Source organism: Callionymus lyra, chromosome 16 (genome assembly GCF_982586985.1).
Source record: "Callionymus lyra chromosome 16, fCalLyr1.hap1.1, whole genome shotgun sequence".
NCBI lineage: Eukaryota > Metazoa > Chordata > Actinopteri > Syngnathiformes > Callionymidae > Callionymus > Callionymus lyra.
Window position 1 is genome coordinate 12593392 of NC_141833.1, and position 23932 is coordinate 12617323.

The 23932-nt window shown below is 43.9% G+C and overlaps 3 protein-coding genes across 4 annotated transcripts in view; 1 reads left to right on the forward strand and 2 right to left on the reverse strand.

Moving 5' to 3' along the window:
- The window catches only part of sugt1 (SGT1 homolog, MIS12 kinetochore complex assembly cochaperone), a 29797-nt gene extending 28989 nt beyond the window's left edge, over nt 1-808 (forward strand). For both annotated transcript variants that reach the window (XM_087811166.1, XM_087811167.1), the window contains exon 13: nt 324-808. In XM_087811166.1, the coding sequence (XP_087667292.1) occupies nt 324-425 (102 nt within the window). In that variant the 3' untranslated portion in view covers nt 426-808. The remainder of the gene's footprint in view (nt 1-323) is intronic.
- A 2366-nt stretch (nt 809-3174) lies between these two features.
- LOC148063759 (leukocyte cell-derived chemotaxin 1-like) lies at nt 3175-15930 on the reverse strand. Its single transcript, XM_087810936.1, has 7 exons — nt 15807-15930; nt 15519-15659; nt 11808-11948; nt 11242-11355; nt 8688-8838; nt 6209-6303; nt 3175-3725 (listed from the first exon to the last, which is right to left on the reverse strand). The coding sequence occupies exons 1-7, from the start codon at nt 15876-15878 to the stop codon at nt 3504-3506; spliced, it is 936 nt and encodes a 311-aa protein (XP_087667062.1). The 5' UTR covers nt 15879-15930; the 3' UTR covers nt 3175-3503.
- A 3983-nt stretch (nt 15931-19913) lies between these two features.
- LOC148063760 (protocadherin-8-like) lies at nt 19914-23597 on the reverse strand. The gene is made up of 3 exons (XM_087811527.1): nt 21050-23597; nt 20736-20964; nt 19914-20646 (listed from the first exon to the last, which is right to left on the reverse strand). Exons 1-3 carry the CDS (start codon nt 23507-23509, stop codon nt 20300-20302), a joined length of 3036 nt encoding a protein of 1011 aa, XP_087667653.1. The 5' UTR covers nt 23510-23597; the 3' UTR covers nt 19914-20299.
- Nucleotides 23598-23932: the final 335 nt, after the last annotated feature.

Here is a 23932-nt window from a genome sequence, read left to right on the forward strand (position 1 = left end):
CAGACTCGTTCGTGTCGAGTCAGCGTGACTCTCTGATGCGCCGGGGTGAGTGTTTCTCGCCCAACAAAGAGTTCTGTGAGGTCTCCGCCAGTAGAGGGGGTGAAGCCGCGAATCATATTTCTTATCACGGCTTGTGAATGATTCTTTTTTTTTTTGAAAGTCCAGCTCAACTTTCTAATTGAGTCGGTGCTAGGAGTTGACTTATCAAAGGCTTCCAGATTTTTTTTTTCGGGGGGGGGGGGGGCGCGAGGAGAAGGTGTTGCGTAACGCGATTGCTAATGAAACGCCGGCTCGTTCCACCGCAGTGATTTCTCTCCGTGCAGATGGAGTCGTCCGGCACCGTCCTCAGCACCAACTGGAAGGACGTGGGGAAGAGAAAAGTGGACGCCAGCCCAGCGGACGACGTGGACTTAAAGGAGTTCTGAACACCTCTCTCTCTCCACCTCCCTCCCTCCTTCCTTCCCGCTCGCTCTTCCCCTCTGTTTGACCCCATTTACAGCAGGGATTTCACATGCTTTCTCCTCATCCTCCCGCTCGTCGATGGCCGTTCTTCTCTCTCTTCACTTTTATCCAATCATGAATCGTACCTTCTCATCTTTCCATGAGTCAGCACATTTCGGCGCGGCGATTAAAAGAGATACATTTCCATCGTCGGCTGGTAAAGGAGAAAAAAAAGAAAGAAAAACGCCGTTAAATTCAAGCGTGTTGCTTCAAAATGAGATGATTGCGACACTTGCGAGATGTTTTTCTGTTGGATTCGGCCACACACTGATTGTTCCGTGAATAAAAGGGTCTGTTGTTTAGCTCAGCTCTCTGATCGTGTGCCTTTTTTTATTATTATTTATTTGTGTCAAACTTGCCCCGTCGCTTTTCAGAAACGGAAATTCGTTTTGACAGAAAATCCGGATCCAAAATATGGCCGATGGCTTCAGGATACACTTTTATTTGTGACTTTATCAGAAGCTGCAGGACTTGAGCCCCCCCCCCCCCCGCCCTACTGTTTTGAGGTTTGGGGGGGGGGGGGGCGTCCTGCCGTGGCATTAATATGGATCAACCTGCATCACAGAGAGTTAAAATCATCACAAATCGTTTCATCCCGAACGACGATCAAACGACACTTCATAGCTGCAGATGGAATTCTTATTCTCTCTCTCTCACTTCCTCACACTCCCCAGTATCCTTCACACACACACACACACACACACAAACAGACGCCCGCGTTCCGTACCCCCTACCCCTGCCCAAGGCTGCGGCGCTGTGACATCAAAAGGAGCTAAGCACTTTGCATCGTGGGTAAGATCTGCGAGCATGACGGCTACAGAGTCTTTAGTCTCATTAAAGAGTGGAGGAGCAGCAAGTCTCACATGAAAGACTCTGCAAACTTCTACCGCTCGACGCCTTCGGAGGCGAAACCTGATGTGACGCGTCGCGACACCGGAATACACAAGTCGCTCCGCGACCAAATACTGATCCGAACGAGACCGTCGTCTCATTAATTTAACTCGTTCTTTTAAGTTTGCTGTATCTAAGAAGTTTGTTTTAGAGTTGTTGTTTTTTCTTGTGTACATCAATAACACTGTCTTCATAGAAGTCACTAGTTGGGGTAGATGATCTTCAAAGTGTTGTGAGTAAGCTGCATTTTAAATGCAGTCAAGGCACTAAAGCCGCGTAACGTAGACGCTGACACTCGGTTCTTTCTCAGAGCAGAGGCGGGACAGATGGCAATTGAGTTTGATTGACATATAAACGGTCCAATCATGGTCAAACGGTGCTATAACATTACATTAAAATTAATTGATGGTCGTAAACATCTGAAGATGATTTTCAGCTTTTCAGTTAAAATCGTTTAAATCAAAAATCTCAATGTATCTGCAATGAGCTCCTTGGCTGAGGTATGCCTGGACTCGGTGCTTTTCCGGTTCTTCTCAATGATTGTTTATTACATTTTTATAAACAAACATGATGGTATTTAATAGTTATGAAAATGAAACGCATTTTTGAAGAAGACGTTATTGGACGTTCAAGAAAGCCCGCAAGCCGTTTTTTGGAATCCGTTTTTTTGCCGTTTGTGAAGGTTTTTTTCCTTGACACGAAACTCCGCCTCCAGCGTCCTCAGGTAAGTTGAGTTTGAGCAAAAATTCAGCTAAACTTATATATTCTTTTAAGTCCATATTTTGATGTGAAATGTGTTTCATAGTTTACCTTTAAAACTTTTTTTTTCTTTAAATCGATGATTGTCGATGTTCTTACTTGGCAGTAAAATAATTTGTAATTTATTGATATTAAATGTAATTATGACTATTGTTATGAGGTAATACCATAATACTGTGATCATTTGTTTATTACATGTGTGATGTCTATTTTTCCTTAATCAACTATAGTCTAATTTCAACTGTATATTGTCTTGAGATAACCTTGTTATGATAAGCCACTTTAAATAAAATTGAATTGATGCTAATTACATGTAGCAGGGTCGTCCAAAGTTTTGCTGAAGTGAAAATTTAGCGACAAGGTCACCCTGAGCATCTCATTCAGAACTTCAAAATAAAAGCTCCTACATCTTTAACCAGCTAAACCAAAAATTGAGATCTTATTTACGAACGGACGGAGAAAGCTTTTATTTTGAGAAAAAGTATTTGGCCTATTTCGAGTTTTAGCAGCTTCACTTCAAAAAAAAGCTTGTGTAATGTTCAAAAGGTTTATTTTTTTTTAATTTCTGTTACTATTTTATATCTTACATTTTAATTTGTATCATATTTTATCTAGTCTTTTCGAATTTTTGTAATTTGCAAAAAAAAAAGTTTCTCTTGCTGTGTCTCTTGACAACAGTAATGTAACTTTCTCTATGATGAATTAAGTATCTACAGTATTTTATTTTACAATTAATACATTGTGACTATTAATATTTAATATATTACTTTAGTTTTAGTTTTTTTGCTCAGTCTTATCTTTGCTATTTTATTTAATTTCTACATTTGCAAATATTGTTATCTGTAAGTATTTTGTCATGTTCTTATGTCTTTTTACAACCTACAAACTACACGTTTTATATACTCAAACTATGTGTTTGGGGTCATTAAAGGTAATCAATTGTTTTCTAGACTTTTCTGCATCAGTAGTTGTCGAAACAAGAAAAAAAAAAAACGAGACGGAACTCGAGTGTTTCCCTAAAAAACTTTATTCAGTGATATTGCACTCGTAGGATAAAATACTAGAAGATAAAAGTCTTGGAGGTTGTACAGTACATTGTTATAAATATTTGTCGGGGAGAGCCGAGTGTTTATTTACACTGAAGAAAAGACAACAAGAGGAACTAACACTTGATGAATCGATGACGTGCTGCGTCTCTGTTTCCCTTCACTGACGTGTTTTTTGAAGATGATTCTTCAGTGCGCTCCGGTGTCACGCCTGCCCTAGATTCATCAGCGCTTAAATCCTGCCGGAGATGAAGAGAAACACTATCTAACTTTTACCCCCCTTTTTTTTTCTTCCCTGTCCTCGTCCTACACGATGCCCAGGATCCGGGCGACCCACCAGTTGCAGGGCATGATGACCCTGCAGGCCACCCTGCAGCCCCGGTAGTGGTAGGGCCAGGGGTGGTAGCCCCCCAGCGGCTCGCAGATCCTCTGACAGTGCGTGTAGCCGCGGCGACACTCGTGGCAGCAGACGCCCGAGTGGTCCAGCATGGGGTCGATCTTCATGTCCGTCTCGCCCTCCAGACCTCTCTGAGGGAACAACACAGACAGGTCAGAGGCACTTCTTTTTCCAGCCAATTAAAAACAGGCTGACAGGCGAGAGTAGTGAGGTGGGGGGGGGGGGGGGTTGTTGTCAAATGTGTTTTTTCTTCTTCTTTTTTTTGTTGTTGTCAAATATTTTTCCCTCTCCGCAGCGATCATGCTTCTCGCTGTTTACCCTCTTCTGTGCTTGTCAGCTGTGGCTTGATGGGCGAGGCGGGGGGGTGGTGGTGGGTCGGTGGGGGGGGGGGATTAGAAACATCAGCCCGACATAAAGGACGGAGAGTGTTGAGGCTTTACACGAAGCAGATTTATCCCCCAGACCTTTAATGGAAGGTAAAAAAAAATCTTCACACCGCAAAGGTTTAGTGACAACAATACGTCTCGTGTGCAGCGAGGTGTGTTTGTTTTAATGACGCTCTGGTCGTCGAAAGGCTCTTTAATCCTCATTCCAACGTCGATGGTTTCAAGTTTTGGTTTTGATCATTTGCTGGCGACGTTTCTCATGATAATATTTGATTTGGAATTTTTCTCTCAAATATTTATTTGATTTAGATTTTATAATACATAACTTCCCAGCATACAAAAATATTTCTCAAAGTTATTAATTCCTTTTTTAAAAATGGTTTCCTTTTAAATTTTTATTCCACCTTCACCTTTTAATCTTGAGTAAAAATCTGAAATACTGTATTCAGTTTTTGACTATTATTTGTTTTGACTTTCTAACCCAATTTTCTTACTAATAATTTCAAGTCAAATAAAACTTTTAAAATCGCATTACTTCAACTGTATTGTAACACAAATAACAACCTGATGTTTTTAATATCTTGTTGCAATTTAAATGTTTCAATACGACTTTAAAAAAAAAGGTAAACATTTTGGTGTTGTCATTATTCAAATGCTGTTTTGATGCCATATTTACGACTGTCTTTTGTACGTTTGTCGATAACAAAATAAATTTGAAGGTTTTCCATTTTCAGACAAGATTGATATTTTGAAAAGCAGTTTTTAACTGGATGATTTTGTGGCATTTATTAGCTTCTTCTTTGATATTTCAATAAAGTGTGTATAGCTAAAAAAAAAAAGAATTTTATATTAACATGCAAAAAAACTGCATTTGATCATTTTTGTGTTGTAGTTAAACTTCCGACAACTAGATGGCAGCAGTCATGACATCTTACTTGCAACTAAAATAAATTGAAATCCCTGTGAAGACTGAGGACGAGAGGATACAAATCTAGCAGATTTTAAAGCTAATGTAATGTAATGACAAATCTTTCATTAGCCTGCTACTTGTAATTATCAAGCTAATGAAAGATTTGTCATTCAAATGTATGGCTTATTACTGCTGCTGCGCAAACACTCGTTCAGAAAGAGGGAAAAAAACAGCAATATTGTGGTGACTTTGGGTTTGTTTTGGCAAGAATCTAGCAATACAATACATAATCACGATACAGGAACAACTATATAAAAGATTGCGATAGATTGTGATACTGTAGTAACAAGGATATATTTGTAGTATTGTCTTGAGTACTCTGGTGTTGCAGACTCTTGACATAAGTCGTAACTGCTTCGAAAACCAAAATATGTCCAAACTTTAGCTTTAAAATCTGCTAGATTTAACTGTATCCTCTCGTCCTCAGTCTTCAAAGGCATTCCATTGTTCCTTTAGTTGCAAGGAGGATGTAATGACTGCTGCCATCTAGCGACCGGAAGTTTAGCTACAACACAAAAATGATCAAATGCTGTTTTTTAATACAATTTCTTTTAATTTATACACACTCTATTGAAATATAAACCTTCAAATAACTATGATACAAATAAAATATTGTTTTTGGTATTGTGTATTGTGCAAAAATATTGCGATATATAAGTTTATCGATTAACTTCTTTTTTTATCTTACACCCCTAGTGGTAACGATGTGTTATTACTTATCCAACTAAGTTCTGGATTGAGTTCTAACTAGGTTACATTGGTGATAATTAGCTGGTAATCAGGTGGCGAGAGCCTAGTTTGCCGGTTTGATTCCCCTGAAGTCGACCCGGATCTTGAATTATAGAACGATTTAAGTGTTTGATGCGTTTCATAAATTCATGCGAAGGAGTAAAAGGAGAACAAAAGTGAGGTTGACGACGAGGACAGGTGTGACTCGGGAGGAAATGAAAGTCAGGATTTCGAAGCGCACTTCCATCGGAAAGCTGAACCAGATGTGGAATAACTAGCAGGGAGTTAAAAAAAAGAGGGAGTCACGGCGGGTCAGGTTCTCCGTGGAGACCTGACACCTCTGGGCTGGGGCGATACAAGAGGATGGGGGGGCGGTAACTCATCTTCGCTCACTGCTGAAAGGAACATCTTTGCTCAAAGGCTTCAGACGGCGAGCTCGCTCTCTCCGAATCCGAGGTGACAACGCCGGGATCCGGCGCCCCGTGACCCCGGCATCTGCTGCGAGCGGACGCAAACACGGGATGATCACCTGATAAGGGTTCTCCGGGTTGAACTCTGCCTCCACGTCCTCCTCCTCCTCGGGTGCCTGGCGACGCTGGACGGCCCTCGTCCTCCTCTGTCCGCCTGCACACATCACAGCCTCGGTAATTGGCTTCAGAGCAGGATTTTTCGGGAGCAGACTAATGTGACATTTTTTTTTTTTGTTTCTCAGAAGCGCCAGAGTGGAATTGTGTTTTGAGAACCCGTGACACGGCGCTCGCGCTAAAATTGTACACACACTCCCTTGGAAAACTTCAAATGCTCTTTTATTTTTCACGGTGGCGGTAAAAAAATGTTAAATGGAAAAACCTTGACAGCGTTTGACCCCAAAATCTTTTCATTGGGAGACGCAGGATGGATTCTTAAAAATACTTTTCTTTTTTTCGACTATAACCGAAAAGTCTAAATAGATTTTTCTTTTAGCTTCTTCCTGTCCAACCAAAACTTTCTTGAGCCAGAGTGGACATTTTACCTCTTCATCTGCTTCTGGCTTCCAACCATACTCGCAACTATAACCTGCTCCTTAGTACTCGATCATTCATATCATTGTATTATTCTAGTTGCACCAGCTAGGAGTTGAGCTCAGCACGATTTCTAATACAGACATTCTGGATTAGCCGCTACTTTCCACTTGAGCTATCATATTATATTCTTTGGTTTACTCCAGGAGGCTCTTGATTATGAAGCCCTGCTGTTTGGCAGAGCCTAGCCGGGTAAAACTAGAGTGGTGCACGTCAAACACCAAGGCCTTGTAGTGTAACACTACGGAACCTCACGGTGTAACACATTTCAGAGCCTAGCTGGGTAACACTACGGAGCCCCGCGCAGTAACACTACGGAACCTCTTGGTGCAACACTACGGAACCTCTTGGTGTAACACTATGGAACCTCTTGGTGTAACACTACGGAACCTCTTGGTGTAACACTACGGAACCTCTTGGTGTAACACTGCGGAACCTCTTGGTGTAACACTACGGAACCTCTTGGTGTAACACTACGGAACCTCTTGGTGTAACACTATGGAACCTCTTGGTGTAACACTACGGAACCTCTTGGTGTAACACTACGGAGCCCCGCGGAGTAACACTACGGAACCTCACGGTGTAACACATTTTAGAGCCTAGCTGGGTAACACTACGGAACCTCACGGTGTAACACATTTTAGAGCCTAGCTGGGTAACACTACAGAGCCCCGCGGAGTAACACTAAGGAACCTCTTGGTGTAACACTACGGAATCTCTTGGTGTAACACTACAAAACCTCTTGGTGTAACACTACGGAACCTCTTGGTGTAACACTATGGAACCGCTTGGTGTAACACTACGGAACCTCTTGGTGTAACACTACGTAGCCTCTCGGTGTAACACTACGGAGCCTCTTGGTGTAACACTACGGAACCTCTTGGTGTAACACTACGGAACCTCTTGGTGTAACACTACGGAACCTCTCGGTGTAATACTACTGAACCTCTCGGTGTAACACTACGGAGCCTCTCGGTGTAACACTACGGAACCTCTTGGTGTAACACTACGGAACCTCTTGGTGTAACACTACGGAACCTCTTGGTGTAACACTACGGAACCTCTTGGTGTAACACTACGGAACCTCTTGGTGTAACACTACGGAACCTCTTGGTGTAACACTACGGAACCTCTTGGTGTAACACTACGGAACCTCTTGGTGTTACACTACGGAACCTCTTGGTGTAACACTACGGAACCTCTTGGTGTTACACTACGGAACCTCTTGGCGTTGCACTACAGAGCCTCGCGGATTAACACTACGGAGCCTCTTGGTGTAACACCACGAAACCTTGGTGTGTAAAACTAACATAGCGAGGTAACACAAGGGAGCCCTACGGAGTAACACTACGGCGCAGTGGTGTGTGGCTTTGTATCTTTACAAAGTCGTACTAAAACATTTTTAAAGAACTTGAGCGCCATATAAAATCGTATCAGAATTAACACTACGGAGCTTTGCGGTGTAACACATTTCAGAGCCTCACGGTGTAACACATTTCAGGGCCTCGCGGTGTAACACTACGGAGCCTCGCGGAGTAACACTGCGGAGCCTCGCTGTGTCACACTACGGAGCCTCGCGGTGTAACACTACGGAGCCTCGCGGTGTAACAATACGGAGCCTCGCGGTCTAACACTACGGAGCCCCGCGGTCTAACACTAGGGAGCATCGCAGTGTAACACATGGCAGAGCCTCGCAGTGTAACACTACGGAGCCTCGCGGTGTAACACTACGGATCCCCGCGGTCTAATACTACGGAACCTCTTGGTGTAACACTAGGGAGCCTCTTGGTGTAACACATTTCAGAGCCTAGCTTGGCAACACTATGGAGCCTCGCGGGGCAACACTACGGAGTTTCAGATTTAATAAATCAATTTTAATTGCGTCTTACAGTCCGAAAAAAGTGTGTTTTAGTGTTGTATCTCTACGATGAGTTGTCTGCTTCTTACTTGTAGAGTATGTGGGGCGGAGCCAGAAGATTGGCAGGTCTCCGCACAGGTCCCGGATCTTGTTGCTAAGGAAGGCGGAGTTTGAGATGGGCGCTCCGGCCGCCACCCAGATCAGGTTCTCCTCAAACTTGGCCGGCATCACCTCGTCCTGCTGCGGGATGTAAAAACAAACAATCGTTTAGTCGGGTCTGAATCGGGGGGGGGGGGGGGGGGGGAACATGATCAACAAACCCCCGCGAGGCTTCAGAAGGGGACGAGGAGACTGAAGGGTTTTTTTTTTTTTTTTCCGTGGAGCAGATGAGCTAATGAGTTTTCCCGAGGAGCGACTGTAAACACGCTGTATCTACAGCCGCAGGTGGAGGCGAGCGTCTGCGGGGAGGATTCTGCCTGCAGGCGTTTGTTCCTGCGGGCTGAACTCCACTCGCCCCAAATCATGTTTAGATTTCAGAAGCGCTCGAGGTTTATTTCTTCTACTGCCTCTCGTCCCAATGATTGGCTGTAGGGCACAAACGAAAGTGGGGGTCCGTCTTCAGCTCGTGAGTGATAAGAGTTTATCCGACCCGTCTGTGTTGCGAGTGTGTGTGTGTGTGCGTCCGTCTCGTACTTTGCCATCACTCTAAATTACAGCAAATGACCAGCCTGCAGCAACCATTAGAAAAACATCTCCCCGTCAGCAACACACCAAGTCGCATCATTTATGTGAGCGAAGGCAGCAACACACACACTAAAAAAAAAAAAAGCACAAATATAAAATAAATGAGCGTTTATGTGGCAGAGCGAGGCAATAAGAGCTGCCCTGCCTGATAATGAAGTGTGTGTGTTGGGACGGCGAGCCGGGGTGATGCGGATTCGTGCGGACGTGAGGCTTATGCAGACCTCAATTATTTTGATAATCTGACGGCATTAATTAAACAGGCGGCCGTGATTCTTTTTTTTTTTCAAAATAAAACGCACATGCTGGTTCGCGCCCGGGGAAGGTCGGACCGTTATTTTCGCCGCACATGTTTTAATCAGCTGTCAATCAAAGGTAGAGAAATAACGGGTTGATTAACACGCCTGCATTCTTGTTGCGTTCCATTAGTCGTGGGTTTATATAGAGTCGCTTATATACGTTGTTAGGTCAGTTTCTACCACCTATATATAGAGAAATATATTCTTTTTCTTACTGTCGTGAGGACTTGGATCAGCTGAGACTCGGAGTAGAGCATTTTGGGAATGTTTGAAGTTGTATGTCCTGTCCAGGGTGTCCCTTGCCTCTCACTCCAATGTATTAGTCATTTTAGGTGTTGAATATTAATGAAAAAAATTTAATAAATTACAAAAAAAATTAGTTTGGCTTGTTAAATATAAATAACTTAAATTTAAACTCATTTTAAAAATAATTTTATCCATTTAGAAAGAATGAATGGTAAAAATATTTTTCCTATACATTGAATGTGTTTCTTTTTAGGTTTTATATTCATGGAGCTGTGAAAGAAACATTGATTAAAGCAATATATCGCGATAATTGGACTATTGGAATATTATTTTGATATTGAATTTGTTTATTATTGTTCAAATAAAATTCTCGCTTGAGCCTTTGAGTTATCTTTAAATAAAATGTTGTATAATAATACGTTACTGTTGCTGAAAGAAGGATACATTTGTAGTATTGTTCGAGTACTTGACTCTGGTGTTGCAGAATTTACAGACCACATGACTCTTGACAAAGTCGTCACTACTTTCATTTGTTTTGAAACCGAAATATGTCCAAACATCAGCTTTTAAAAGCTGCTGGAGTCGACTGTATCCTCTCGTCCTCAGTCATCACCAGGATCCCAAAGGATTTATTGCCTTTAGTATGTAAGTAAGTAAGTAAGTAATATTTATTTATATAGCGCTTTTCGAGACCAGGGTCACAAAGCGCTTTTACAATCAAAACAATACTCAAAACAGTATATACTTCAAAGATCAAGATAATACTGAGAACAACACAGGAGTTCGAGAAATTCAAGGAAAAGCCTGAACAAATAGAAACGTCTTAAGATGTTTCTTAAAGGAGTCAGTAGATCCATCAAGCGCTTTAGCTTCAGAAACGCACGTTATTGAAATGTAAACCATAAAATTACTGATAAAAATCAATACATTACTGTTGAATACCGTATTGTATTATATATCGATATGTTCTGACATTCTGAAATATTCATCGTTTAATTGCTTGAGTATCAAAGTAGTTTGCGTCATAACTTTGTACTTAATAACTTTTTTACGATAATATTGAGTTTGTACGACACCCAAGGTCTCGTCTCTTGAAGTATAAACTTGTTTTCTATTCCTCCGTTATTGAATACATCTCATGGTTGCTGCAGTTTTACATATATTCTTCTCAACAACACTTAAGAAGTCAAAGAAAAACGTATATACTTTGATTTCTTCCTTCAAAAAGTGGGATAGTTTGATATCACGGCACCAGAATCCCCGACATTTTAAAGAAGTGTCTCCAGACCTTTCTTTTTTTTGGGCGACAAAACCTGACATGTGTTTGACAAGCCATCACTCAAAAGCGAAAACCCACCAGCTCGGTCGTCAGCGAGTCCTTGTCCAGCGCCTCCACGTCGGGTAGACGAGCCTTCACCTGGGTCTTGATGAAACACTTCTCTCCGCCTGAAAAGCGAATCCCCGTGATGCCCTGGAGAAGAAGGTATTCCGGGACGAGAAGAAGAGCACAAACATCACATCCCATTCTTCTTTCATTGAAACCAGCCAGAGATTGGCTCTAATGGCGTCTCTGTTCGGATCCTGTGGAATAAGGAAACGGTTTTCTCAAGGACACCGTGTTAAAGAACATCTTTTTTAAACAGAATGCCAAAAAAAAAAAAAAACAGGCCTGATTGGGGTGCGTTTTAAGGTCAGCGCTTTGAGTTTGATGAAAATTGGAGGCACGGACTGACCCGACGGGGACAACACGTCGACATAATTCCTCCGCCGCTCCAGCAGGCCAATATCGCCACGAGGGTCCATGAATTTTTAACAAATCTTCAATCTATCCAATTTCTCGGCGACCATGTAATTCCTCGGAGCTGCGCCTTTTGCATTTTTGATCATCGCGAGCGGCGAGGGGGGTGAGGGGGGGGGACTCACAATCTCAAAGTCGTGGACCTCGAGGGCCTCGTCCGCCCCGCTGCCGGTGCTGAATCTCTCCATGTTGTTCTCCGGGTCGATCTCCATCGCCCCCTCCTGGACCTTCCCGTTTATGCTCATGCTGTAGTGGACGTTGTAGACCTTGGACGCACAAGAAGAACAACATCGTTTTGAAACCAAAACATGTCCAAACATCAGCTTTATAAAAGCTGCTGGAGTCGACTGTATCCTCTCATCCCCAGTCATTGCTGGGATTCCAGAGGAGTTCATCCCTTTAGCTTCAGAAGTTCAAATGTTAAAATTGTTTTTGTTTTTTTATTAATATTTTAAACACACTTTACTGAAACGTAAACCATAAAATAACTATGATAAAGATTTTCCCCGAAAACAGCATTTTCGACGTTTGGGCAACATTTATTTGTGTTCACATGGTCCACCTGATATTGAACTCATGTTTGCTGCATTATTTTTCATTTTTAGAGATGTACATTTTTGGGGCCTTGTATTTTTGTAATAATGATATTTTCTGAAACAGAAAAATCGCATTTTCAACACTCGTTTTGCTGCAAGTCTTTTCCATTTGTAGAGACGTTGTATTTGGGGCATTTATTAAACTTCTTCGGTTGAAAAAGGGTTGTTTTTTTGGCGGGTTTTCTACATTTTTTGGGACTTGAGAAAATAACTCTTTTCAACATTTGGGCAAAATGTATTTGTGTAGGATATTTTTTCCTTATTTTGTGATTTTATATTTAAAATCCTCTACGCACATGTATTTAACACCTCATTATATGTATGTGTATATATATATATATATATATATATATGTATGTATACGAATCAAGATGTTCTATATTTATACAGAAAGTAGTTTTGCAACAAACTTACTTTCCAATTTTGACGTATGAAAAAACGAGTTGGATATATATGGATATTTTTTCTGAAATTCCAATGCTGTTGGTAAACAGACTTTCTGTTTGGAAGCTGCTTTAGATGTCTTTTGCTCGGATTCCTTTCATCATGTTTTCACTGAAATAGATGTTATTTTGTGATAAATGTCTATAAGCCTAGCTTTTTAAAACGTCTACTTTACTCTGAGATTCTCCTGGATGACGGAGCTTCTCATCCTTTCATTTACGAACCAGCGGGTAAATTAACAATCGATCTTTTTTTGCCCTTTGGCTCAGCTCTTTCTCATGCTCTCCCCCTCACCTTCGATCTCCTCCTACAAGACATTTTCTCAGCTTTAATAATTCAGATAAATTAGCAGGATTTATTCTCCTATAGTTGTAGTTGCTGTTCTTCCTTCCAGATATTACATTAACGAGTGCGTGGTTAATGTAAAACAAACACACAAAGACGGAAGTATTCACAAAGCTATGGTGTAGAAATGTGTTAATAAGAGGTTTAGCTGCATTGTTGGAGGCTTTCTTGCGGCGCCATGGCAACGGCTAACCGAGGGTTGAAGGTGTATTTTCTCGTCGGTGCCTCTCAACCTCTCCGACTCTACCTTTCACATTCGAAGAGCACTCGCTCGGTTGTCTCGCCGGAGCCTTTATTGTGCTGAGAAGCCAAAGGTTGAAGCTATTACTCCGAGGACCTTGTGATGGAGAAAAATCAAACTCGTAACACGTCGATTATGCAGATGTTGAGCTTTGAAGCATTTGATTAATTAAACTAACTTCAATATTAGTTTTGAAATGATTTTGGTGCTTTTCTAGATTTAGTTAGTTTTTAGGAAGACGTCCACTTGCTTGGCAGAGGTCTGCGCTCGCTTAGTGTTTTCCTATGTATTGATTCTTGATTCTATATTTTGGATCGGTGGTATGGAATTCAATTTCCTCAGGGGCCACATTTTATTCAGCAGTGAGGGGCCATAATGCAAAGATAAAGAAGCCAAAAGTATAAGTCGTTAAATCCATTTGAAATATTATTTTATTTATTTTATAAAACTTTTATTCTGTTAATATGCTGTAAAAATTAAAAGCTTTTTTTCCCCAAATATTAGTAGTAGTAAGTAAGCGTATATACTTTTCAGGAGCATTGAATACTCGCAAAAAATAGCAAAAAACTGATGCAAAAGTCTAGAAACAAAATGCTAACAGTCATTTTTAGAGACGAGTAATGAAAAATAGAAGTAAAAAAAGTTTAAATTTATAGTTTCTCCATGTTCTGTCCAGGTCTGTTTTACATGGTGTTCGTAACTTTATTAGTTACTTAATTAATTTAAATAATTTTGTATTTTCGTCTAAGTAGTTTTGAAAAGTCTCCAACAATCTGAATTTTTCATAATTTTGTTCATAATTAAAACTATAAATAAATTAAATTATATGATGTATGATTAAATCTTACTTTTTAATTTTAAAAAAAAATATATATATATATATATATGTATATATATATATATATATATAAATGGTTAATTTATTTAATGGAAACAATTATTGAAGCCGGTCCCGAATTTTCCATACCACACTGTAACGCTCGCATGTTCTGGCTTAAACAAAGACACCTGTTTCAAGTTGTTGTTAAGTGGCATCAATAAAAACCATCGCAGGAGCCAAGGTCTCCAACATTTTATTGCCTTTTTGTAAGTGAGGCTCCCATAAAGTTAACTTAACCTGTAATGCAATCAAGGGATTTTTCTTTGTTATGTTGGAGAATAAAGTTTCAAACTGAATGCTATACTGGCTAGCTAAGCTAGTAGTGCTAGCTAAAGTAGAGGTGTAATTACGCACCCCATAACATAAAGTGTGTTTGAAAGTATGAAGGAGACCCGGGACACGCTGGAGAGACTATATAGACAATGTAGCTCAGGAGTGGAAAGTCTGGGCCTCTCTGAAGAAGCTGCTGCCCCCGCGACCTGACCCTGGATAAGTGAAAGAAGATAAGATTTTGGTGGGATTCTATTCCTTAAATGTCAAATTTACAATCTTTTTTTAAATGTTAATTTTACACGTGGTGATTTCAACCACACGGTTAAGTTTTGTGTTTGTTGTGTAGTGTTGTTAACAGTGTTGCACTCGTGCTGATCACTTCTACACTCATCACAGAAGGAATCCTCAAAAAATAAAGCCGGTCTCGTTCCCGAAGACTCGTCCACCTCTCGCACCCGGAGCATCAGCTGGACCCGAGAGGCCCCTCTCCTCGCCCCGCACCCACCAGCCGTGCAGGGTCCACCACAGCGACACAAGGCCTCCATTCACAGCCCAGGACTGTTTGACTTACATGTCAATGTTTGCCTTTCGCCAGAGAAACCAATCCTGGAAAAATACCTGAGCCTAAGCTGCCAGTCTAATGTCGAAGGGAAGTCTTAATTAACGGGGATTATTTTAACTAAATTGCCGAGTTTTAGAATCTGTGTGTAAAGATTACGAATTAAAATGTTGTTATTCGCAGGCTTATGCAACATTAGTTTGAGATATGAATGTCATTTTACTTGATTTCATTCTCCATTAAATCTACTTTTATTATGACTAAACTAAAGTTAACTAAAAAATTAAATTACCTGTTACTTTTTAAAACCCAACCAAAATTTTTTTAGTCTTAAAAGTTATTATTTGTCGTGTTTTATCAACTTAAAATTGATTTAATTTCATTTAAAAAGTTAGTCAATAGTTCAAATTCCGTCAGAAAGTTTTGGAGATAAAAAACTTTGTGACGTGTAAAACATGTTTAACTCAGAATTACAGTCGAATAGTGAGAGATCCGTACGTGTTTCTCGTTGTTGTTCCAGAAGTAGAAAGCCCCGGCGGCGCCCAGCAGCAGCAGCAGAGCTCCGGCGATCAGCACCGCGACCCCGGCCTTCAGGAGGCGGCCAGTGGCGGCGGGCTTCACCGCCACGGCGGAGTACGCCTGCGGGACGGAGAAAAAGAAAATCCAAAAGCGTTAAAATACACCCCGAATAAGCCGAATCTAAGCAATAAAATAACCAAAATTCAAATTAACGTGTAGTATTGAGGCGTTAGAGAGTAATCGATGAGTGACGTGAAAAACGCTCACCGGGGGCATGAAGTGTTGCAGGTCTTCTGGACCGGCGGAGGCGATCGGTACTTTCTCTGAGTTCCCGTCCATGACTGGAGCCAAATAGCCGAGGTAAGCAAGTCCAGCAACTCTCCTGCTCTCCCCCTCTTTACCTTCATTCCTCCCTCACTGAGGGGGAGGAGGATCGAACCTCTGACTGAGTCTCTAGTTGTTTCAGGGTCACCTGTGAAAGACTTTTTCATAACTTTTTTTAAAGGGGGACATTTGAGTAAAGAGGGAAACGATGTAGATATGTTAGTGGATTTTTTTTTTTTTAATTATTGTATAAAATAATGACTTTTTTTGCCAATGATCTTGCAGCAGACTACCACATGGTTATAGAATGATACGTATGTGTCTCTTTTTGTTAATGTCTTCATCACAAAATGTGTTTATATTTTTATAGAAAAACACAGACTTTACTCTCTACTGTTAAGGAGCGTGATCATAATAAAAAAAAATGTGGGTGAGCTTTATTAATCCAAATGAAAGTCCAGAACACCCAATTAAATCATATTTTCCTGTTGCTCTGTCAAAGTAAGTTAGATATTTGATGGATTGAGAGAGAGAGATCGATAGATATTAGATGGATGGATGGATAGAAAAATGGATATTTGATAGATGGATTGATAAACATCGGATAGATGGAGAGATATTTGATGGATAGATTGATAAACATTGGATTGCTGGAGAGATGGATAGATATTTGATGGATGGAGAGATGGATAGATATTGTATAGATGGATTGAGAGAGATGGATGGATTGATAAACATTGGATGATAGAAAGATAGATGGAGAGATATTTGATGGATCGATTGATAAACATTGGATGGATGGAGAGATGGATAGACATTGGATGGATGGATGGATGGAGAGATGGATAGATATTTTATAGATAAACATTTGATGGATGGAGAGATGGATTCATGTTGGATGGATGGATAGATGTCTGATAAATGGAGAGATGGATTCATATTGGATGGATGGATAGATGTTTGATAGATGGAGAGATGGATTCATATTGGATGGATGGATTGATAGATGTTTGATGGATGGGGAGATGGATTCATATTGGATGGATTGATGGATAGATGTTTGATAGATGGAGAGATTAATTCATATTGGATGGATGGATTGATAGATGTTTGATGGATGGAGAGATGGAGTCATATTGGATGGATGGATAGATGTTTGATGGATGGAGAGATGGATTCATATTGGATGGTTGGATGGATGGATAGATGTTTGATGGATGGAGAGATGGATTCATATTGGATGGATGGATAGATGTTTGATAGATGGAGAGATGGATTCATATTGGATGGATGGATTGATAGATGTTTGATGGATGGGGAGATGGATTCATATTGGATGGATTGATGGATAGATGTTTGATAGATGGAGAGATTAATTCATATTGGATGGATGGATTGATAGATGTTTGATGGATGGAGAGATGGAGTCATATTGGATGGATGGATAGATGTTTGATGGATGGAGAGATGGATTCATATTGGATGGATGGATAGATGTTTGATGGATGGAGAGATGGATTCATATTGGATGGTTGGATGGATGGATAGATGTTTGATAGATGGAGAGATGGATTCATATTGGATGGATGTATTGATAGATGTTTGATGGATGGAGAGATGGATTCATATTGGATGGATGGATAGATGTTTGATGGATGGAGAGATGGATTCATATTAGATGGATGGATAGATGGTTGATGGATGGAGAGATGGATTCATATTGGATGGATGGAGGGATAGATGTTTGATAGATGGATAGATGGATTCATATTGGATGGATGGATAGATGTTTGATGGATGGAGAGATGGATTCATATTAGATGGATGGATAGATGTTTGATGGATGGAGAGATGGATTCATATTGGATGGATGGAGAGATGTTGATGGATGGAGACATGGATTCATATTAGAAGGGTGGATAGATGTTTGATGGATGGAGAGATGGATTCATATTAGATGGATGGATATATGTTTGATGGATGGAGAGATGGATTCATATTGGATGGATGGAGGGATAGATGTTTGATGGATGGAGAGATGGATTCATATTGGATGGATGGAGGGATAGATGTTTGATAAATGAGAGATGCATTCATATTGGATGGATGGATGGATAGATGTTTGATGGATGGAGAGATGGATTCATATTAGATGGATGGATAGATGTTTGATGGATGGAGAGATGGATTCATATTGGATGGATGGAGGGATAGATGTTTGATGGATGGAGAGATGGATTCATATTGGATGGATGGAGGGATAGATGTTTGATGGATGGAGAGATGGATTCATATTGGATGGATGGATGGGTAGATGGTTGATAGATGGATTCATATTAGAAGGATGGATAGATGTTTGATGGATGGAGAGATGGATTCATATTAGATGGATGGATAGATGTTTGATGGATGGAGAGGTGGATTTATATTGGATGGATGGAGGGATAGATGTTTGATGGATGGAGAGATGGATTCATATTGGATGGATGGATGGATGTTTGATGGATGGATGGAGAGATGGATTCATATTAGAAGGATGGATGGATGTTTGATGGATGGAGAGATGGATTCATATTAGAAGGATGGATAGATGGATTCATATTGGATGGATGGAGGGATAGATGTTTGATAGATGGAGAGATGGATTCATATTAGAAGGATGGATAGATGTTTGATGGATGGAGAGATGGATTCATATTGTATGGATGGATGGATAGATGTTTGATGGATGGAGAGATGGATTTATATTAGAAGGATGGATAGATGTTTGATGGATGGAGAGATGGATTCATATTGTATGGATGGATGGATAGATGTTTGATGGATGGAGAGATGGATTCATATTAGAAGGATGGATAGATGTTTGATGGATGGAGAGATGGATTCATATTGGATGGATGCAGGGATAGATGGAGAGATGGATTCATATTAGATGGATGGATAGATGTTTGATGGATGGAGAGATGGATTCACATTAGATGGATGGATAGACATTTGATGGATGAGAGATGGATTCATATTGGATGGATGGAGGGATAGATGTTTGATAGATGGAGAGATGGATTCATATTGGATGGATGGATGGATAGACATTTGATGGATGGAGAGATGGATTCATATTAGATGGATGGATAGACATTTGATGGATGGAGAGATGGATTCATATTAGATGGATGGATAGACATTTGATGGATGGAGAGATGGAACTAAGAGAACTAACAGATCTCTAGTGACAGTTATCAACTCCCCCTAATAAAACACAAACTCCTTGGCAGATGTAATGATTGGATGGAGTAAGTTGTGCATTTAAGAACTTTGTTGTGATAATACAGTAATTCATGTGCCTTTATGTTTGCGGGAGCAAAAACCTTAAGAGAACCAGACTCATTGAAGATGATATAAAGCTGTCAAAATCATGTTATGTGGTCGACAGGAGCTTTATTGTCAATACAAATTCAATAGTTTAGAACTGGATTTAAAATTTAAAAATTGGTCAAAAACAATCGCATATATTCTGAATTACAAGTACACACACCTCAATATAAAATAGGTTTGCCAACCCTCTGTTCATGCGTGTGATCTGTGACACACTCTGGTTTCCTCCCACAGTCCAAAAGCTTGTTGATACTGATCTGAAGCACCTTTGTTATCAGAACTTCTCCAACACAAAACCCTTCAGTGTAAGAACTGCTCTTTAACTCCAGTTCAAGGAGAGAAGAAACTTTAAAAGTGATGTTCTTTGGCTTTTTTTTATTTTCACTCTCTGGCTGAGTAATTCCATGATTTTTCTGCTGGCATTCGACCAGACAAGCCAAAAAAAAAACCTCCCTGACCTTCCAACGTGGACATCAAGGACAGCCTGAATAGCTGCTGCGAACACATCATCGCCACCTGTTGGCTCGCGGCGGTGAATGGACTTGATTCTGTGATTCATGAGAGACCTCTGCTCTCCTTTCTGGACTTGAACCCGAGACCCTCCCAGCTATTTCTCCATTAAGTCATCGACAATAGAACACATTTTTTTTAAGGATATTTCAAATTTTATTTTTCAGTTGACACGGTGATGATAGAAAACTCTGTACAATTCTCCTTTTATTGCATTTTCCGTCAACTCCTGCCGTCCGAAGTGAGCGCGTTGTGAGGATTTGTCTTAAATAGAAGCATGCTTTAGAGAGCAAGAATTACATTAGTTATTTACACATCTTTGCTTAATTATTACTTCTTTTTTTTATATATATAAAAATATAAATTCTGTCTATGTACAAAAGAACTTGCATATGGTACAATTTATGTCCAACAAAGTGATTGAAAGTCTTCGACAATAACAAAAATACACCAGAAAAACTCCTTCATTGTCCTTCAAAGATAAATTAATAGTTCATTTTTACAATTATTTTTTTCTCAAGAGTTCAAAAAGTGTGCGTTCAGTGTCGCCTTCAGACGTCGCTCGGGGGGCGGTGGGTCGGGCTGGGGGTGAAGACGGGGATGCTGACGTCGCTGATCTCCTGGACCCTCACGGGCCGGGGCGGGCTGACCATGACGTAGTCGTACTCCCGGTGCAGGACCTTCTCGTAGACGCTCTGCAGGCCCACCGTCTTCGGGAGCTGGGCCTGGTACTCCCGGCGGTCGGGGTTCCGGGGCAGGGAGCCCGTCTTGGAGTGGCCCCCGAAGGAGGAGAGCGTGGGCGCCGGCGACGGGGCGGCGTTGGCCCTCGACGCCGAGGGGCTCCAGCATCGGTCCGAGTGACCCAGGATCTTACATTCACTGGTGCAAGCCCACAGTGCTATATAGAGAGAGATATATGATTAAAATCAACATCAGGGTAAACAGGGGGGGTGTCATCTCCACCCTGTAGTAGCTTCTTCTTCTTACCGTTCTGGGCGGCCATGGGGGGGACCAGGAGGGCGCCATCTTTCTTCAGGCCGGTGTCTCCGCTCACGTCGCTGTCGCTGTCGTTGAAGTCGCTGTCCCCCTTGCCGCTGTCCTTGCCGCTGAAGGCGGGATCCCGGGCCGAGATGGTGGTGTAGGAGTTCCCCTTCCAGATGGTGATGGGCCTCACCGCCTCTTTGCCGTTGCCATAGCCAGGCAGAGTGGAGTAACCCTGGAGTAGGAGGAGGAGATTTTTAATGTAGCCATTAGATTCTGTTGACCTACATGAATGTCTTCGTGCTCGTGTTTCTTCTCACCTCATGCTTGTTCCCGCGCATCTTGTTGTTGGTGTCCGAGTCGTACACGCACGGCACCTCGCTGCCGTCCTCCGAGGCCGAGCACATGTCGCCCCCTCCCGGGTGAGACCCCGCGTTGAAGGCCCCCGGCTGGCTGCTGCTGTACGAGTGGCCCTCGAAGCCCGCCTCACCCGCGACCCCGTGCAGGGGCAGCAGCGGGTTGTCGGTCACGTGGTGCGGCCTCCCGCCGCGCTCCAGGGTGCCCTTCTCCCCGTAGGAGTCGCTGTCGTCCCCGCTCTTGTCGCGCCGGTGCCGGTTGCAGGTGGTGGCGATGAGGATGATGGCGAGCAACAGGAGGGTGCAGCTCCCCGCCAGCACCACGATGATCACCACCGACAGGTCCCACTGCGCGTGCGCGGCGCCCTCCCCGCCCACCCCGGGCTGGGAAACGGCCCGGTCGCTCGGCGGGGCGCCGGCGATCAGGAGAAAGTGGAGGCTGGCGGTGGTCGTCAGCGCGGGTCTCCCGCCGTCGCTCACCGTCACCGTCACGCTCAGGGTCTCGCCCACCTCGTGGCTCAGCACCTGGGTCAGGTAGATCTCGCCCGTGGCCCGGTTGACGGAGAACACCGAGGGCTCCCCTCCCGTGGCGAGGGCGAAGGTCAGCTCCGAGTTCACGCCCTCGTCGGCGTCGCGCGCCTCCACCCGGGTGATGACGTAGCCGCTGGGGGCGTCCCGGGGCAGGGGGACCTCCGCGGAGCCGTTGTGGAGCGCCGGGTGCGTGATGGCGGGCGTGTTGTCGTTCTGGTCCAGCACCCGGACGTAGACGCTGGCACTCCCGGAGAGAGGCGGTGACCCGCCGTCGCTGGCGGTGACCCGGAGCTCCATCTGCTTCATCACCTCATAGTTGAAGCTCCTGAGGGCGTAGAGGGACCCGCTGGCGGGGTCCAGCGACACGAAGGTGGAGATCGGGGACCCCATGAAGTAGGTGTCCGCCAGCTTGTAGGTGACCTTCCCGTTCGAACCCATGTCCATGTCCCGGGCCACCACGGTGGTGACGTAGGCGCCCGGCGCATTGTTCTCCGCCACCGCCACCTCGTACACGGGCTTGCTGAACGCGGGCGCGTTGTCGTTCTCGTCCGTGAGCCGGATCGTGTACTGCGTGGTGGTCTTGAACGGGGGGGAGCCCAGGTCCTCCGCCACCACCGTCAGGTTGTACTCGGGGATCTTCTCCCGGTCCAGCAGGCTCGTGCTCACGATCATGAAGCTGTCCTCGTACGCCTGCTGGAGCCTGAAGTGGTCGTGGCCGTACAGGGTGCAGTGGACCTGCCCGTTGGCCCCCGAGTCCCTGTCCGAGGTGCTGACCAGGGCCACGAAGCTCTCGCGCGCCGCCGCCTCCGTGATGTACGCGATCCCCGCCGTGATGGAGGTCATGGGGGTGATGGAGATCTGGGGCGCGTTGTCGTTGACGTCCTGCACCTGGACCACGATCTTGCATATGGCGGGACTCGGGTTCGGACCCAGGTCGGTGGCCTGGACGTCGAACTCGTACGTGGTTTTGGTTTCAAAGTCGATCTGGCTCTCTAAAGTCAGGCGTCCCGTTTTCCGGTCCACGCGGAACAGCTGTCGGATCTCGTTGGGCACCTGGTGGCCGAACCCGTAGATCACCTCGCCGTTCAGACCCTCGTCCGGGTCCTCCGCGTTCAGGTCCAGCAGCAGCGTCCCGACCGGCGCGTCCTCCGGCAGGTCCACGGAGAAGCTGTTCCGGTCGAACACGGGGCTGTTGTCGTTGTAGTCTTTCACCTTGACGTTGACGCGCGTGGTCCCGGACCGGGACGGGTTCCCCCCGTCCATGGCGACCAGCTCCAGCGCGTAGGACGCCTGCGTCTCCCGGTCCAGCTCCTTCATCAGCACCAGCTCCGCGTACTTGACCCCGTCCGCCCGGCTGAGCACGTCGATGGTGAAGTGACTGTTGACCGAGATCTGGTAGCTCTGGATGTAGTTCACCCCGACGTCCTCGTCCACGGCGAAGTCCAGCGGGATCCGGGTCCCCACCGCCGTGTTCTCCGAGATCTCCAGGCTGGACTCCCGGCGCGGGAACTCCGGCGCGTTGTCGTTGATGTCCCGCACCTCCACCTCCACGTGGACCAGCTTGAACTGCTCCTTGGAGAAGCTGACCACGTCGAAGGCGATCAGGCACTGCAGGGCGTGTTTGCACGCGCGCTCGCGGTCGATCCTCTCGCCGACGCTCAGCTGGCCGTCGCTCTCCCGCAGGCGCACGAACGACGAGTTGAACTGCTTCATCATCCTGAAGTTGTTCCGCGCGCCTCCAACGGACACGGACGCCATGTCCTTGGCCAAGTTGCCGATCACGGTCCCCGGCGCGTCCTCCTCGAAGGTCTGGTACTTGACGGTTTTGGCGTCAGTGACCAGGACCGCCAGCAGCGCCAGGACGCACGACACGAGTCCCGTCCACGCGCACATCCTGACCTCTTTCTCTTTCACTCTTAAATGTATATTGGAGATAAACTTTCTAAAATCAGTGGAATATCACTCGGGAGTGGATCATCCATGCGCGCGCTCTGACGCGCTCGTGTGCTTCTCAGCGCAAGAGCTGCAGTGTCTGCAGGAGCGTTTATATGAGGAGTCATGCAAATGAGACGCACTGTGACCAATCCGGGCTTTGGAGGAGGAGGAGGGTGATGAAGAAGGGGGGGGTTTCAAAAGACCTCTAAACCCTGTTTAGAGATTCCTGGACTGTGCGTTGAAACTTGGCATCCAAATATGTGGACTAAACGCTTGATTTAATGGAGCCATAGTTTTTTTTTTTGTTGTTTATGTTCTCCGGGCACTACAGCGAGTCCACGACACATGAGGGGGACAGAGATGCGCAGTGTCCCTGAAGCT